The sequence below is a fragment of the Wyeomyia smithii genome, chromosome 2 (genome assembly GCF_029784165.1).
Source record: "Wyeomyia smithii strain HCP4-BCI-WySm-NY-G18 chromosome 2, ASM2978416v1, whole genome shotgun sequence".
Taxonomy (NCBI): domain Eukaryota; kingdom Metazoa; phylum Arthropoda; class Insecta; order Diptera; family Culicidae; genus Wyeomyia; species Wyeomyia smithii.
In genome coordinates this window covers 22,733,262-22,752,696 of record NC_073695.1, presented here as the reverse complement: position 1 = coordinate 22,752,696, position 19,435 = coordinate 22,733,262, and the positions used below count along the sequence as shown (strand labels likewise).

The 19,435-nt window shown below is 38.2% G+C and overlaps 1 protein-coding gene across 5 annotated transcripts in view; it reads left to right on the top strand.

The window, feature by feature from the left end:
• The window catches only part of LOC129725144 (sestrin homolog), a 71,140-nt gene that overhangs the window by 9,544 nt on the left and 42,161 nt on the right, over nt 1–19,435 (top strand). Inside the window, exons 1-3 of one of the 5 annotated variants that reach the window (XM_055680621.1) lie at nt 11,031–11,279; nt 13,096–13,262; nt 13,323–13,491. The exons of 3 other annotated variants lie outside the window; for them this stretch is intronic. In XM_055680621.1, coding sequence (XP_055536596.1) covers nt 11,261–11,279; nt 13,096–13,262; nt 13,323–13,491 — 355 coding nt within the window. In that variant the 5' untranslated portion in view covers nt 11,031–11,260. Of the gene's footprint in view, nt 1–11,030; nt 11,280–12,915; nt 13,263–13,322; nt 13,492–19,435 lie in introns of those variants that run through there. One more of the 5 variants, XM_055680620.1, reaches the window with a different exon arrangement.

Here is a 19,435-nt window from a genome sequence, read left to right as displayed (position 1 = left end):
TACGAGCCGGTGGCGCGACCGCTCAAATCGGGCCTTTAAAAACCTTGAGTCGTGTCCAAACACTCGCGTGCACTTCGACCGTCAGGCGTGTATCCTCTAATTGATATTCTAATCTTCTACCAGCAAGAGTCTGCCAGGCTGCGCGACTGTACTGGTATAATAGCTTCTCGGTTCAGGCGCGGCCGCGCCGGCTGGTGTATGGCTTAAGAGCGATAAAATGAACGACAAACAGAAAAAAAAAATTAATTGCACATCTCTCGCACCCAAATGCGATCTGACCGACCGGCTCAATTTCCACATCATCACGTTGAGCAGTTTATGGTACTGACCTCCAGCATAAATTGCCAAATTTAAAACCATATAGTCAAAAATAACAAAGCGCCATCGTTGTAAATCGGATTCTACTTTGGATTTTGGTGTAGGTATCTAATGCGTTGTATTTATAGTGTGCGTAATCGGTGATAATAATCTAATCAGAATATTTTTTTGCGAGCTTTAGAGAAATAACAATAACTGTCATTTGAATTATCTTATAACATAAACATGACTCCACATGAACCCAAAGCGCTTCTGTTAGTGTGAAGCAACTGGTTGAATTTATTGCTATCAATTTGTTTTGCAATCAAACTTCAAGTTAAAAAGCAACAGAGTAGAGATCATCGCACCCCCGGAAGGTCGCCTAGCGAGTAGCTGCAGGCGGTCAATTAATTCAATAATCTTTACTAGAGCCGGAAAAAAAATACTTTCGGCAACCGCAAGCGAGAAAATCGTAAAAATTGGAACGACATTTACGTACGAGTATTTACATAATTTTGCTATTCGTTTGAATAAAAAAAGGGGTCATTTCAGGGCCGAACTGATTCGGCAGTACCGTTACGGACACCGAAATGGCCATCTTCTCGGGTGGTTTCGATTTATGATAGGCGCCATGAAAATGCTAATATTTTAACTGAGTTTGACAGCACGTTTGCAACAGAGTTTTACCATTTTTTGTGCTTCGTCTTGTTTCTCGTTAGAAAAAAAAGCTTTTACTCCATCTCTAATCGCTGATTCAAGCCAAACATGGAGCCATTTAGATGCAACCCGGCACACAAACAACAATCGCTTGATCCAATGAGGAACGATTTCTGCCACTGCGGGCAGCTAATTCAATTGACCTAGAAATAAATAAATAACAAAAAATAAAACCTACACCAAAATAGATACAAGATGTCAAAGCCGTGCTCACGCTTATTCATATCAAGTTGTTTGACATCTGCGAGTGAAGAATAGCGTGCTGGCGTACAGCAGTAGCAGCAACGGCAGGCAGCTCGGAGTCAATATTCGCAATTACCCCGCGCGCTGGACCTAATAATAAAACACTTTTCATTATGGCTGAGAGCTTGCTCTGCAAACGTAGAATGGAAGTATCGCTGCGAACACTGCAACAACGCAAGGAGGTGAATACGATGCCAGATTTCAATAAAGCAGTAAACAATTAATCATAAATCATTTTATTTAAATAAACACGTACGTTGTTGTTGTTGTCGTCATTTGGTTGTAGGACAGTGTGGGGCAAAAGTTCGCGTTGGTCTATTCGAGGTGTATGAACGAAATCATCTGGCAGCACTGTGTGAATTTGACAAGTTATAGAATCTAGTTTACGAATAGAATTAAATTCATCCTTCAGTGTATTCTAGTCACTCTGGAAGGCTTCCAGTTGACGGTTTCCCAATTTCATTTGAAAAGAAGGAGGTTCATGTACATTCTAATAACCAAACACAACTTTTAGAATTTTCTGAAAGGTAAATTGTGCAAACTTTGCCCCGCATTACTTCAGTGGAAAACAAAAACGAAACAGGAGGTGAATGAGATCTGGCAGGTCTTTAAGGAGATAAATTTGCTCGATGAAACTTGTTCGATGCACTCGAGCTGCGTAAGTTTTGCAAGTTTGACGGGTACGCCCTTGACTGTGTTCTATCGTATGATATTTGAAATATACAGTAAAGTTCTTCGTACGCAAGCTGCGGGGAAAATGTTCGTGTCATGAACTTGTCGGCAGTGCAAATCGCAATAAGATAGTTGTTCCATAAGTTCAACGACTAAAGTCTAAAATTTGCACTAAATACTACTACCAAATTCTGAGCTAAACTGCATGAATAGATATCAGTACAGTGATCACCCGATTTTATCAAACACTCCTGACGCTGTTCAGGTTGATAAAAAAAGGAAAGTGATAAAATCGGAATTTTTTTTTTCATTGTTACTATTTTTGTTATTAAGGTTGTTGAAACAATAACTTCATAGTAAACGTAATAGTGAATCAAATGACTTTAAGTACTCTAAACATATAAAAATGCAGTTCTGTCTGTCTGTCTGATGCCTCTAGACGTGGAAACTGCTGAACCGATGGGCCTGAGAAATTTGTATGTAAGAGTTTTTGGGACCAAACAAGGTGATTGGGATAGTTCGAGTCCCCTCCCTTTTCTTGAAGAGAGGGCTCTCAAACAAATACAGCACACTTTCGCATAACTCATGAACTAATAGAAAAAAACCTAAATTTGGCATGGGGAGCCTAAACCTAAATTTTTAGGAGCAATAAATATTTTAATTGGGGCTTAACACTTCTCTTTTTTCTAATAGGGATCTCACATACAAATGAAACACAAAATTCACTACTAGTTCGTGGGTTAGGTACTAGTGTTGGTATAAAGCTATGGTTTCGTGTTGTTATGTCAAACATTTTCCAAAAAACTGAAACTATTTTTTCTTGATTTAAAATTATTTTCTGATATTTTCCTATGTATAACTCATTTATATAACTTATCCAAAGCGCAATCAAGTAGTGACACATCTCAAATTTTTACAAACATTCATTCATACACGCAAAAGTTGGATGGTGCGAAACCAGTACAAAATTGTGCGTTTTTAGCGCAATTGTTGATGTAATTTGAAACCAGTACAATGATTGCGTGTTGGGCATACCGCAATTAATGCTCTAGCGTTTTTTCAATGTATTTGGCAGCTCCAAACTACTACACTTAAATAGTTTCAACTGTTATCAAGCAGCATTGCAAAGCGAGTGAGAAGCAAAACCTTTCTCCTTCTTTTTGCTTGAGAACGAGACATATGCTACGCTTCTCAAGTCTTTTGCACAAACGCCTTCAAGATACTTTTTCTTCTTCATGCATTTCCCTGAGTAGCAGCAAGCACGCACCGACAGTATGAGTGAGACTAACAACACTGGTATCAAGTATGTACAGCACGGGTGTCTCGCTCATTTCGTAAAGCGACGAGACATCGCATTGCGAATCGTAATTCAAACCGAAAGAGCCTGCCTGCAAATGCAATTTGTATGTGACGTGTCTAGTCTCGTCGCACGTACATGGAATATACGAGCGAGAGAGAAATTTCTTTCGTCGCTTGAGAAAAAAGCGCGTGCACAAGATGACAAATAATAATTATTCACATTCCTCCATGTGAAATGGAGGGTTTTCGGTAAAGTTCATTACAAAGTGTTGCGAACAGAATTTTGTTTCGTTATTTTTTGCAAATCATTCAATGGTACTTTTCAATGACCAAATCCATCGAGATAAATCGATCGAGTTTTATAGCTATATGAATCTAGTGAGTTCACAAGTTGTTGTTCGCTGCTTGCACTGCTCCACCGCAGTCACTAATACACTCGATGTAAGAAATAAAGTGTCCATATATGATACATATTCTGATTTCAATCTATGTCAATGTATACGCAGTACAACTGTTGCGTTATCCTTTTCACACATTTACTGTGCGATTTCAGTGCAAAATTTGTGCGAATCGGGAAGTACAGTGATTGTGCAAGACTTGAACTTATGCGTGTAAAAATGTGAATATGTGCCCTAAGTTTGCACTTTTCAAAGTAATATCCAAAATTTTCTCGTAGATTGCCCTATAAGCATTGGAAAAAACACCGAGATTATCAAAAACCTACACCAACGAAGAATATGAAAAACCCCATTTTGGAATCACAGATGAAAAATACTACTATTAGGAAGGAAAGGAGTTAATTTGAAATTTGTGTGTACTAAAATCTAACGGAAGAGGTTCCAGACATTATCCTAAAGTATCATCGTGGTTTACGGTTCGATCAGTACCTTTCAAAATACATAAAAATTGAAACCTCTCCCACATTTTTCTAGCATTTTCCAAATTACCTGCAAATTGTAGTTGATTTGATTATAGTCTGCAAATGCACGACAAATCGGATATTGGATATCACCTTCTTAGAATATAGAATAGCGTCTTAGACTCCCAGACCTCTGGGCGTTATTCAAGTTCTAGATATACATTATTTGGTCATTTTCGGCTGTTTTCCAGACACCGGAAGTCACCATCTGAGAATTCAAAATGACGTCTCAGGTCGACTTTTGGCTTCTGTGAATCTCTACGATTCCGGAAATACGTTTGGCTACCTTACAGAAACTGGAGGTCGCAATCTTGGAATTAAAAATGCCATGTGGAGTCGATTTCTGGCCTCTCTATTCTGGTTTCGGAAACCTGAAGTTTTCATTTTGTATTTAAAAATGGCGTCTGGGGTAGATTTTTGGCTTCTGTACATCACTCCGATCATTTAGGCTGTTTTTCGGAAAAATTGGTTGAAATATCTGTTTCATTTGTATGGTAGCTTTCCAGAGTATGGCAGACTCTCAAACTATCATAGAAAAAATGTTGCTCTCAAAAACCTGCACATACCAAATTTGGTTCCGTTTGCTTGATTAGTTTCCGAAATATGCAGAAGTTTGTGTTTGATTTGTAAAGGAGCCCTCTTTTTCAGAAGAGGGAAGGGAGAAAGGTGTCGAACCACCATGAAAATATTTCTTGCGTCCAAAAACCGTCACATGCCAAATTTGGCTCCATTCACTTGATTGGTTCTTGAGTTCGTGTTTTTTTTAGATGGCACCCCCTTCCCCCTTCTTCTAGAAAAAGGAGGTAAGTCGAACTGTCATGAACATATTTTTTGTCTCTGGTTCCATTTACCTAATTAGTTCTGGAGTTATAAATAAATTCGTGTTTCATTTGCATAAAAGCCCTCCCTTTTAGAAGGGGCAGAGGTGTTGAACCACCATAAGAACCTTTCTTGCCTCCAAAAATCCCACATGTCAAGTTCGGTTCCATTTTCCTCATTAGTTTTCGAGTTATGCAAAAATTTGTGTTTTATTTGTATAGAAACTTTCCCTTCCAGAGGAGGGAGGGGTTTCAAGAAATATTTATTACTTCCAAAAACCTTTACATGCCAAATTTGGTTCTATATGCTTGATTAGTCCTCGAGTTATTCAGAAATTTATATGGACCCCTTCCCTCCTCCCCCTTCAAGAGTATTGAGGAGTGTCATATCATTGAAAAAACATTTCTTGTCCCCAAAAACCTCAACGTGCTAAATTTGGTTATATTTACTTGATTAGTTCTCGATTTAGGCAGAAATTCGTGTTTCTTTCGCATGGAAGCCCTCCTTTTTAGAAGAGGGAGGGGTGTCAAACCACCATAAAAACTTTTCTTGCCTCCAAAAACCTTCAAATGTCAAATTCGGTACCATTTGCTTGATTAGTTCTCGAGTTGTGCAAAAAAAAAATTGTCTTATTAGTATAGGAACCCTCCATTAGAGAGGAGGGAGGAGTTTTTCTTGCTTCCAGAAACCTTCACATGCCAAATTTGGTTCTACTTGCTTGATTAGTCCTTTAGAGTTATTCAAAAATTTGTATGGAACCCTCCTCCCTTAAAGAGTAGTGAGGGGGTTCATATCATTGTAGGAACATTTCTTGCCCGCAAAAACCTCAACGTGCTAAATTAGGTTACATTTGCTTGATTAGCTCCCGAGTTACGCAGAAATTCGTGTTTCATTTGTATGGGACCCCCTTTTTTAGAGCAGGGAGGGGTATCAAACTACCGTGGAAATATTTCTTGTTTCATGAAACATCCACATGCCAGGTTTGATTCCATTTGCTTGATAAGTTCTTCAGTTATACAGATATTTGTGTTTCATTTGTATGAGAGCACTCCCTTCGAGAGAAGTGAGGGATTTCAATCTATTACAGAAATATTTCTTGCTACTAAGAAGCTCTACATAGCAAATAATAAGTTTGAATGAGGAAGGCTGGGTCTCACCGCTAGGTGGATTAATTTGGGTTTTCAATGAAATGTTATATGATGATAAAATCAGGGCCTAATATAATCGGTTGATTACTATACTAGCATCTCTTAACCCCTAGTACGCACCCACCATATTTTCTGCTGACGGTGGTTAAGCAAGCAACTTCGTTAGTGCCACAGCACGAGCAACCAATGAGGCTCTCGTTTGAATACCGCCAACTCCGTAGGCATTGATTAGCATATTCATCTTGAATTTTACTGTAAACAAAGCACTCTTCCCTTTCAAGTATTTCTTCGTTTGCCTATCCGACAAGTAGCATCATTTCTCTTCTATTAAATCTCTAATGTTTAGATTAGGATGATTGTGTTGTTTGTTATTATATTTTGCAGCACGTTCTGGGTATGCTCCGGAGTTCTATTTTTAAAAGCTTATTATTTGTATTGACTGTGTCAAACCCCGGCTGGGTTTGTCTGAGCATCAGTATCAGTTTCTTATCTAATTGTTTACCTAGCATAGCGATAGTGTTATCGTTCATGCACCCTTCTTGCTGAATGCTCCTTATATAACGCATTGTCAATTGGGTTATATATTAGCTAAACAGTTAGTAAGCTTAATTTAAGATTTCTTACTTTATATGGGTAATCATACAAGCAGGTGGGAGTGAACTGATTTGGACGCATCTGGTAATCTTCGGTATACACATGTTTATCACACTTCAACAATAGTCCGCCAAGTCAGCACTGTGGGTGGTACTTCACCGATCTTGGTCCCTATCCTGCAAATTCGTTAACCACACAAAACCGTTTCCGAGCTGGTTGAATTTATTTAGGTGCCAATTAACACTGTCCAAATGATAGATTTTTATCGGAATTTTTCACACATTATTGCCTAATTTTAACTAATGAAGTTTGAGATTTCTATTAGTATGGTAGGTGAAATTGGCAAATATGATAAAAACAGAACTGCGCATATCGTAACTTGCTAACACAAGGAGGCATTCTGGGACCTTTTTGTGTGAAGTTTGTTAAGTTAATAAGTTTGAAATACAGTTTCTAAGGAAGCTCATATTTACCGAAGTTTCGCGAAAAATGGAAAAAAAAACATTGTATTAATTTTTCCATAAACTTCAGTTTTCGTTTTTCGATATTCCACATCGTTCTACTATTTCACTCAAAAAATACTTTCCACACTCAAATCAAGAGTGAATAACCAGGAACAAAATACTGCCAAAACCAGTGAGGAATATGAACAAAATAAGATTTTCAATTTTCTCATGACAGAAAAGTTACGTCATCTGAATAACAATAATTATGATACATCCAAGCCATCCCAACAAGTACCAGTTGGAACACATCACTCATCTGAAGGTTATTTCCAAAATTCTAATTCCTCAAACATTTACACACTGTCATTCCTGTACCGCTTCACAGTAAACAGCTGAGTGGCTTAAGTCTGAAAGACAAAAGCGGGTGTGCGTGTGTGTATGTAGTATAGCTAGCAGTTGCTTTCTTTTTATTTCGACATTGCATCGCATAGTGTTGAGCAATACATGGGTGCAACAACGTATACTCATGAATATGTCACTTTCTTATCAACAAGAGAGGTGAAAAGCCTATATTTTGTGGACACTAAATTGTTTACCTAATCGAAGTAATGAACTTTACCCAGTTGTTTTACCCAGCTGTGGATGTGTTTTAAAAGTCTGTGATTAGTGTTTTGTTCCTGTCGAAAGCACAAATTTAGCAGCAACACTCTGCTCAATAATGAAAACGCATTTTGTCTTTTCATTCTTCAGTAATTTTCTGACTTGCTGTGTGTGTTGGGTAGCGCGTTCATGTGTTCATGATTTTTTTTACGTTGCATCAACTTGCAAGTTGCAGTAGGCTGACATGAGAATGTGTGTTGAGCAAATAGACCATCGCACGGTGACGTCGCGCACTTGCGTTTGACAGCTATTGGTGGCTTTGTTTGCCTTCGGGCGATGCAGTTTGGTTCTAAATTATAGCAAATCATTTCAGTTGTGACCAGTGATGCCACATATATAGATTTGTCTGCTTTTATATAGATTTCTTGCGTATTTTTCATACAGATATCTGCATGCAGATTGCAGATTTTCTGGAAATAATACAGATTTTTTTGGTTTTCATGGGGTAGTAAATTGAACTTCTTGATGTGGTTGAAAAGCGGCGATTGGCTCGGATGCGGTTCAGCGTGTCGTAGGTTTTACTATATTCATATGCTACTATAAATCTTTGAACACGCTAACTTTCACAAGATCGAATTGATAGTTTTACAATGGAGTTTGATCATCTATCATTCACACGCGACAAATATCTAAGTGCTTCGTCTGTCATGAAGAGTTCTGATCGGTTACGGTCATTTAACCATATTTAACCCTATTATTTTTATGATTTTCCTAGCTTTTGGACAAATGTTGATACACTTGAATTTTTTTTTATTCAATAATGTTTAAATCTTGTTGGATGCAATTTTTTGTTTTTGAATTTTAAGGGCTTTGGATGCAAATTTGCCAGTTTTTGAATTCATTAGGATACTTAGCTCATTCCAAATTATATTACAAGAGAAAAACGCGTTGTAGATCTTATATCCTCTAAAATTGCGGTCGGCTTACAGTTTCCGAATAAAGTTTAACGTCTTACGAAATAAAGCTACTCATTGATTCGTGAATGGGTAGATTAAGGTGTTCATGAGCAGAAACGCGTAGAGTTGTACAATACGTAAGGTAACCGAAATTACTTAACCTCCACGATTCGCTTGTATCCCGTCACTGCAAATATGATGAGGTTTCAAACATGTTGGCACCTGGCGCGCTTTCGTGAGTTCATATATCGAAGATCGCACCACTAACCTCGGGAAAGTGCGTGCACGTCGGGTTCAAAATTGGAAGGGTCGGTCAGTTCCTCTATTAGTACAAAGCTCGTTATTCCCGTCGTACTCCTAAAATCAATGAAACAAAACGTCTTAGATACATAGAAGACTGGTTCGCGAAAAATATCTTAGTGGACGAGGGCCCATAAATACCGCCAAGAGTTTTATCGTATGTAGAGAAGAAACGCGACAAACAAATAACACAAAATTCCTATACCCGTGGTGCTTGTGGAGTGTGCAGGAGTATATCCGGCCTCTAGTAACAACAAGTATCGAACTAACACCCCTTTCCTTCCTTCCTTTGATCTACGTTCTGGACCGGCAGGCGTCGGTACTGATCAGCATGCAGGGAGATGCACATCGAAAAGCTAAATCCCAAGCAGGAATCACTAAATTCGATTTACAACTCCAATCGATCCTGATCAGTAACGAAGTGGCAACCGGTGGTGATCAATCAAGCTCAAGCAAGCTCAAGCTCATTCTTCAGTAATTTTCTTTCATTTTGTACCTCAAACTTAATCGATTATTTTTATCAGTGTATGGTTGCAATTTGTCCGACTGCGGTTAGTGTGTGCAATACGCGAAGAAGTGTTTTCTGCTGCACGCACGCACCGCATCAAATCACCGATTTACAGGCAACCCGTTAGTTAAAGTTTTCTAGCGGGCAGTTAGTTAGTATAACAGTGAGTAGTATATAAAATTTGTATGTCGTACGATTCGCAGTTCAACGAACTTCTGCCATAGCGCGGTGCGGTGTTATTCACCAAAGCGCATGAACTCGAGGGGTTTTCGGGTGCGTAACGTGGGGCACTCTATCTTTCATCAACTCCCTGCCGCGCATCCCCTCGCTGCTGGGTTTTCGCTGACACGCATACCGAACGGCATCGATGTGTGATGATACTAAAAATGTGTTATCATTAACATATGTTTACACAAAAATAAGGTAGCAGCTGTTGCAGGCCACCAGTAAACTTGATGATGCGGAGCAGCGGGGCCCGAATAAACTTGTCTATTCAGAAAGAAAAGACTGAAACTCAGAGCGAAATAATTATTCATCGTTTCTATTTTGATGGTTTTGATGGTTTGGAAATATCACAAAACATATGCAATACTTAGCTAGTGATACATGGCAGAAAGTATCGATGTTGTTTGGTTATACGAAACAGGTTTTTTTGTTGTGCTGGATGTTGTATAAATGTAGATTTACAGACTGGTTTTGGATGTCATCGAGAACCGAACATCCCCTTTTCGATTGTTATACATTTTGAAATAGGTTTTAAAAAAATGGTGATATAAAAATTTTATACTTTGTAACAGAATCCGCTTCCGATTTATATAAATTATATCGGTGTGGTTTTCACATGTTCTGTCATATTAGTTCGACAATACCAAACCCAGCGACCGTGTTTGTGTTTTTGTCTGGATAAACAGCAACATTGTCATCAGCTCCCGCCGATATACCTTTGCTAGTCTCGGATATCGAATTTCAGAAAATCCAATTAAGCTTCATACCGGTGAACGTTACCTAATTGCACAGGAAATGTAAATTGATATCCCGTCGCAAAAAAAAAAATATAATGGTTCTCAAGCGACGACACTGACATTAGAGGAATATTATTATGTTGCCTCATAATCTTTCCAATTGATTCAGGCGACCAGATTTAATGTCTACGCATGAGTGAACGATGAATTTTAGGATTTAAGGTATTAGGATTTTGGGATTGTGTTGGTTATAAAAGTTGGGTTAATGAGACTGACTACCCTGATTCAGTACACCTGACATGGACTGTGAAAACGAACCTGTAAAATGAGAGCTAATTTTCATTTTTTCCCGGTTATGAATGCCACAGGTCTAGGGTTTTGATTGCGTGACTAACCGCGGAAAGGTATGGTTTGCTCTTACATTGAATTTGACGACTAATTAAGACACCCCACATAGAAACAGAAAAAAAGATATCAGTTACAAGTTTTGTTTTCGTAATTGCATGAGCATGAGCATGAGCATGATTGACCGCCCGCGGTTGCTACTCCGTTATTGCCAGATCAGCTGTAATTACACAGAGAACCAACAGATGATGCTTGGGACCAACATGCATCCTCAATGTGTAAAAACCGGTGACCTTAATCTTTATATTAGGCAATACCAGCGCCGGCCGCATCCGAATGCAGGTCAAAGAAGGAATTTGTATAGGAAAATGTTGACGTGATACTCGCTTATTGGAAGCCGAGAACACCTCTGCACTTCCACGAGAAATCACTGGGATGTTGGAGAAAGGGCAAGGTACACAGCAGGGTTCGTTTTGGTAAACGATGCGCTGATTTCGAGTGTCGGGTTCTTTAGAACAAGTATCGCGCGAACAAGTTCCGTCACGATATTCATAATGCGAATCGAAGTCATTCAGTTTGACAATGTTACACCGCAACAATAAATCGTACGCAAGGATACTGGACCTTTGATCAAATTGGGACAACTTCAAATAATATGATATCTCCTCGTAAGGTGATCCTCTTTACACCGAAATCAGTTGCGCGTTGTTGATCTATATGTAGATAATTCGACCTCATGGAGGTACCGACGCGGAGGCTCTAGGGGTTCGGTCAACCGGACATTTTCTACCTAACAGATCGACCAACGACGTTTCTCGTATACACTTTGTCTGCTCTTAAAAAACGATAAGATACCGCGAAAAACGCTTATTACGAAAACTAACCATGAGTATATTTCTAGCCAAACGTCGCGATCCTCTGCGTACGACGCACGCGATGTAGCCCATGCTACTCGTAGCAATCAGCTATTTGTCGATCCCGAGTCAATCCCAATCCCGAGAAGAAACGAACGCACGTCGGCCGTCGCGATTCTTGGGAAGGTATACATCGCGTTTTCGTTAATCGCGATATTTATCGACCGGACGAAATCTTCGGTTAAACAGTCACAGTGAGACATGAACAAGTATCTGGGTATACCCCTCGAAATCATTATATTCCGAAAACGTTAATATAAGTAAAATTCTCCCGAGCCGGAAACGCGGTTTACATCGAAACACTACGACATTTCACTCCGATTCTCTCTTAGTTGTCGATGCGAATGTTGCCTATTAAATAGAAAAATTGGCAAAGTTTTATGCATACAAAGCCTTAATAATTTAAAAATGAAAATTTCCATATTGACCATCCATCGAGCTAATATAGTCTTAAGTTTGTTAACAAAATGCCGACCTAGTCATTATTGGAACATAGTATACAAAACATAAGCAGCCCAAAAGCTAGAAAAATCGAAAAAGTGAAGCATAAGATTTCATGTATTATCCACAACCATTGCTTTCGAGGTGAACACATGTTTGGCTGATAGAACCCTACTTGAAGCCTGACCGTGCAAAAACGTGGTAGATGACGGATTCGAGGCATACTATGCGTCATGTTGGCTCATTACTAAGTTGAGCTACTCATTACCTAGGGTGTGATCCTGTTGGAAAGATAGAAAAATGGCAAAGCTTGGTGTATCTAAAACATTAAGTGCAAACATCAGGTGTAGATGTACATACTAATCCAAAGTCTAAAAATATTGATAAGACCAAACCAATCATGATTATTTCAGGCTGACTAAATAGTCATCAGATGTCAAACTCAACTTTATTGAATTTTCTATTACCTGTCATGCGAGAGTCAGTGCGTTCAAAAATTCATTGCACACGACATATCAGTGAATACATATCAATTAATCTATTCCACCATAAATTCTAATAAACAATACTATTACACAAAACTACACGAGAAAAAGTCTCCAGAAAAACACCTTAATTGCACTCTGTTTTCAATTTGAACATTCAAAACTGTAACAGTTAAACATTCATGACGAGCACAATCAAAACGGCGTGCTACGTCGTTCCGCAAACTGGCAACTACGTGGTATTCGGTGGATCATCACATGATGTGAACCATATTCGAACGCGGACCATTTAGGAAAATAAATATAATACCAAACGCAAATCGTGTATGTCGTATCGAGCCCATTGATAAGTTAACTCACCTGACAATTCTTAGTGCTTTTACTTCTATGCAGCGATTAACAAAAGCACTAACATTTTACTACTCTGCAGTAACCACACCGGAAAAATACTACATTTTATCCTCCGATGAGATTTACGAAGTTCGCGACTCAAATGCACCGTATGTAACTGGATTTCCGTTCCCCTTAGTCGAACCGGAGGAAGTCGAGAGACTCGAGAATTCGGTCTCTCAAAACGATCGCATCCGCGAGGAATATGTAGGTTTTTAAGCTGATTTCAATCGGGCAACATATGAAAACCTCTAACTATTTCGCAAGGTAAACTTTTTGACTCGCAAGAAACCTGCTGGAATGTCGATAGTTCAATTTCTTCCAATGGTTTTCTCGGACGAAGCTCTGGATGGATATAATTACAACGGATCTAATGCGCTCGGAAAATGCAAATTGCCCATGAAAGGGTATGACATATTTTCGCACTGCTTTATTGGTAAGTTTAGCTCAGAACGTCTTAAGTTTGTAATTGCAATTCCACCGTTGAAATACTGATTCCTATTTAATCTAAGAACTATGTAATTGGGATCTTATTTCAATTAAATTAAATTTTAAAACCGTTCCATGAGAATACTTTGTTATAATTTGAAATGTTTCAGACATTGAATTTACCTGCGATGATTCTGTCACATAGCTGAAGCGAGATTTTTATGTTTTGACCGGTCCTGGCCAAAAATGAGACCCCCTCCCCACAAAAAGGGGAGAATCATGTGAAGGCAAGCTGTTATTGTATCTTTTAGTGTTGCTTACACTCTTGATGTTACATTAAAGAGATTTCAAATAAGGTAATTTAACGTCGTTATAAACCTATTTTAGTATTGTAGGGGAAAACGACATGTTTCTGACATTTTACGTAGATCAGACACCTGCCAAACGATTTCTAAGACTTTTTTCTCAATATAAGACATAATTTGACTACCACTTTTAGAAATTAGCGCATTACGATCAATGATTATCATACTCCATATTATTTTGCTTTGTGGAATATATTAAAACCATACCAAAACCGTTTTCGTAGAATCATCGTTTTGTGCCCAATTTTTGTTCGATTTAAGATCTGTTTTTTTTAAGGTAGGTAAGAAGATGCTAATATGTGGTCAAACTCTCGAAATTTCGATATTTGGCTTTGGCGTCGAAAAAACATCAAAAATTTCCGATTTCTCAAAAATTCGAAATGGCGCCATTGTTGCGGCTTAAGTTGAAATATATCCAAACTCGGGGAAATTTGTTTTCGCATCAAACTACATCAAAAAATCATACATGGAAGACGGAACCATTTACAGCAAAAATTAGAATATATTTGTCCTGTTGCGTTTCTTAGCCCTTCTAGGCTAAATTTTGACTAGATTCATTTCATTTGTGGCTTTTCTGGTCTAAGCTGCTGAATTTGAAATTATTTTTGTTATTTTTTTGCTGGCATTATTTATGTTTAATCCCTTAAATAAAGCATAGTAAAGCATAGATAGACTGCCCGCAGTTGCACTCCGTGGTTGATCAAACCAACAGAATTGCAAAATGAACCAGACTAATGGTGCTTGGGACCTAGGATCAGCGTTACATTCTCATTGTGTAATTTTCACTGGTTCGAAATACTTTTACAACTAACCAAGAACGACGCTGGCCACGACCAAAAGGCGGTACTACTTGGGAAGAAGAGGGATGGTGATGCTCGTTTAGTTTAGAGACCGCGGGTTCCACTGCATCACTACGAGTATAACAGGGTAGGATTTGTGATCATATGAAAAAGAACAGCTTTTCTCCTTTTTGGTAAATGATACTCTACGTTACGCGAAATTAAACTTTAAATATCACAAAGGCTGTTGTGTGGGCTAATTAGAATTATAGATATTTACCAACTCAATAGCTTCAACATCACCAGTTTTCCTTAGAAAATCCTGGGAGCATATCAGTTACTAAAAATATCTAAAACTACTGAATACCACCTAACTATTACGCAGCAATTCTTCCATTAACTATATTAACGCGTTATGTAAATAATCCTCCATTTTCATCGATGAAATCTAAGATAGAATAGAAATATGCAGGAAAGAATACTTAGCCTTATTTATAAACCATATTTGCGCCGTCTAGGGTTCTATTACAAACATCAATTCGAATTTATACTTTTCCACAATCCTGCGACTTCAACTCACTCACTGAACTAACACGTTTAACAGCTCACTGGCTTATTATCACAGCAAATTGTTACACTTGGCACTAGTGGCATATGTAGCTTAATAAATTTATGTATATACTTCTGTTGTCGGTTTGTATTTATAATTTTCCTGTAAAAACACGGACGCGAAAAATAAAAGACGTCTACTTGCGTTGCACGCTTGCTTCGATTTTCTTACAAGTTTTGTTTTCGTAATTGTAGACAAAGTTACTCCTTACTGCATTATTTTTACGATTTCGGAAAACACATTCCACTTTTAGCATAGTGAAGTTATCAGTTTGCAACCGGTTCCAGTTTCTATTTACGATTTCCTCGGTTTCAATGCTACTGTGACGAAAAATCAAAATGGTCTTGATTAGCATTCTACGTATTATTGTTGCAAATTTATTCATAGTAGGTGCGCAATAGGCGTTGCGTTGTTAAAGTTATCGAAAAAATATGCTGAAATGTGCTATAACTTTGTAAGGAAAAGTCCTGGAGATGTGTGGTCTTCAACAAAAACGTGTGTTTTGTATGTCCAAATGCTTCCTTAGAACAACGTTTTCTTGTAAAATGTAACTAACAAAAGTTAAATACAAAAAACTAACTTTTAAGTGACTTTTACAGAAAATACTCTGTAACTCTGTTCCCAATGAAGATAGGAATTACGTTTGTTCAGCAAAGTTTCATATTGTTGCATGTTCTAAAACTTTGCCGAATAAACCATTCCTCTATCTCTTGACACAAAAAAGTTAGTATTATTGACATATGAAAACTTACTGTAATATATGCTCGCCGTGGATTGGAACAAATGGAACCTAAAGGAGTTTATATCACTTCTGCTCAACTTCAAGAAAAAGTATTGACATCATGATTCCAGTTGCCCCTTTTTAACCTATGCGTTCTTGAAGTTATCGGAAAAATAAGTTAAAATATGATATAACTTTGTAAGGAAAAGTCCTGGAGATATATGATCTTTGGCAAAAATGTATGTTTTGTATGCTCCAACAGTTCCTCCGAACTACACTTTCGTGTAAAATGCAACTAACAAAAGTTAAGTACAGAAAACTAACTTTTAAATAAGTTCCATGTAATATACTTTATAACTTTGTACCGAAAAAAGATAGGATTTTCATTTGCTCAACAAAGTTTCATATTTTTGAATTTTCTACAACTTTTCCGAATAAACTATTCTTCAATCTCTTAACACAGAAAAGTTAATTTGTTTATTTTTAGTATAGTAAACTTTTCATAGTTTTTGACAATTTGCAATTATGCGGGTTATTCATACAAAAAATTGCTCCGAAGACACTATTAAGCTAGGATAAAGGTGAAAGGCGCTATGGAATTAAGTTCCACTTTTTGCCTTATTGGACCACTGTGCAGTGATGTCGCTGATGCCGGTGTTGGAAAGCGTGCACACTTATTGTCTTTTTTTTCGGAGAAACACTACCGTGTAGAAGATTATTTTTCACTGCGTAAACAACTACTCTCACACTGCTTAGCAAAGCGACGCACTTGCTTGAAGAGAGCGGCGAATCGTGAGTATCTTTGGATCGCAAGAAAAACACCGATGTGGAAGCTATTGATGCCTCATTGAAAGGTTGTCAAGAGAATAATTAACTTTGTAGTTGTTCTTAACTCACTTCGCAAAATTTTTGAATTTTGCGTTTACTTTCTCATATGGATGATGTAACGTTCACTCGGCTAACAGGCTTTTTTTCTGCAGCGATTGTTTTGTTTTTGAATATAAAAATTAAAATGAAAAATTAATGATACAATATAGTAAATATGAGTTTGCTATTAGGGGGTGTCAAATCCCTGAAAGCAAGATGCATTACAAATTCACAACGTATACTAATTAAATGTAAACGAAAAAAAAAATTAAAAAAGTAATTGAAAAATAAATATACTAACTTCGATACTACGTTGCACGATTTATGATAAATTTATTATCATAATAACTTATGAGTTTTTGAAGCAAGTGATGTCTTAGAAAAGTGGGAGAATTCGTACGAGTTTTTACGGATTTATGGAATTGTTCTATTTTTTTCTTTAATTTTCCGTTGACTGATCTTAACGACTTTCTATGCTGATAACAACTTTAAAATATTCTGTAACCCTCCAGTCCCAATTTAGCGAGTGATAAAATAATTCCAAACGACAAATGAGGGAAAAAAGAGATAATTTAGGGCACCCTGGATGTTTAAATAGCGCTTCAGTCAATATTAACACTCTAAAACTGATTAGAAACGAAAAGGATTCATCGCTAATAGGGATGTCTGCCAGTCAAGACAGTTTAAGCGGTATAAATTACTGTGCTTCATTTTGGCTAACCACTTGGGGTCAATCAAAAAACCAGGTGGAATTATATACTGGCTGTATTGCCTGTCAGCGCTACCTACTACAAACTTCCAACAAACACACCTATATACGACATTGCCGGGATACCTGTGTAGACGAACGGCAAACAACAACAGCTGAGCGAGGCCAGCCTGTAGCTAAATAATCGGATGCTCTATTCCTAACTTTGTCCTAATACCGATTCCTAAAATAGGTACTGACAATACTAATGAGCAGTAAAATTAGGTGAATTGCTGGTGGAAATGTTTTTGTTTTTGTGTTGCTGCTATCAGTGAAGGCAAAATTTCTACTCCTCGGCGAGATAGTACTTTACGCAACTGATTGCCGAAGTTTCGTTAACGCGCAACATTTCGGTCGCTAAGCGCTGTCATCGCGTTGACTAACCTAACGATTTCGCTCTTCAGTGGTGCTTACTAGGGGACGCACTCTCCTAATGTTGGTGTGTTTGTACGGGTTATATTGAAGTACAGTACAGTTCGAAAATTTATGATAACTAGAACTTTTGTTTGATTTTCTGAAAATTAACTTTCACATTTCGTTTTTGACGTAGAATACGTCTTACGGCAACAATTACAGGGACCCAATTTCAATACAGGGATCCAATTTCAAAACCGAAAACATCGAGAGCGTCACAAAAATTGTCCAATTTCAAACGTTTTAAACCTAGTCAGTTTCCAACCGATTTATGTCATTTTTGCAGCAATCGATTGGAAAATCATTTAATCACCCGTCCAAATGCAGAAAATTGTAATCCGATTGTTCAAACTATTGTAATATTGAAAATTGTTGAACAATGTCGAAACGCAAATGTCGATTTTTGATTGGTCGCTTGCTGCCTTTCCCTAAATAGGACGACAGAATGGAGTACCTAGTTAGCCGGGAATGCACTCTTTAAGCTATATAAGAGACTGTTTCTCCTCAAGCAAATCAGTTTACTAGCAGCAGGCAGCAGCATCGGACATCAACACCAATGGCTGTAGGCGAAGGCAGCGTGGATCAGCAGCGGGCAACAGCGGCGGTGGTAGTGGTTAGTTGCAGTTCTTACCTCTTTCGGTTCGGCTCCCCTTCGATCTGAATTGGACCCCACCAGCGGTAATCCGATTCAGATATCGTTGGGCAAATACATCCCGAAACTGAAAGAGACTCGCACCGCCAGGTGGTTTGAGAAGCCACCATCATCCAGCATATGTATATACAGGGTGTATGCACATAACGTGTGTGAATATTTGAAGCGTGTGTCCCTAATATATAAGGTGTGTAGCTAGCGTGTGTGGCTTGCTTTAAAGCGTGTATGTTTATGGCGTGTATGCATGCCTGTAGCGCGTGTGTGCATGTTTATAGCGCGTGTGGCTTGCTATATAGCGTGCGTGGTTTGCTATATAGCGTGTGAATGTCTAGCGTGTCTGTGCATGTCTAGCAGTATAGCGGTTGAAATTTTCATATATACACTACCCGTCATAAGTTTGGAATCGCTTTACTGAGTATTGCAACACCCAGTTTGAATATTGCAACACCCGGAAAAGTTTAGCATCACTCAAAATGGGCGAATTTCTGTAACTGTAACTGTAATATGCTTGACCAGAACTGGTGGCACAAGTCGAACACCGCAACTTTGTGGGTAGTAATGATCACGCGATAAGTTGAAGTCTAAATATGAAAAACTGCATTCACCCTAGCGCCGCATAGCGGGGTAATTCAGTATTAAATTGTCTACCATGTAGAAGCCTTTAGCCTTCTGAACAAGTTTGCTGAACACCGCAAATTTCTGGCAGGTCGGAATCGTGAGATTAGTTAAGTTCAAAATACGACTCATTGTGTGCCCACTAGCACCACATAGCGGTAAAATTTCACACTGAATTGG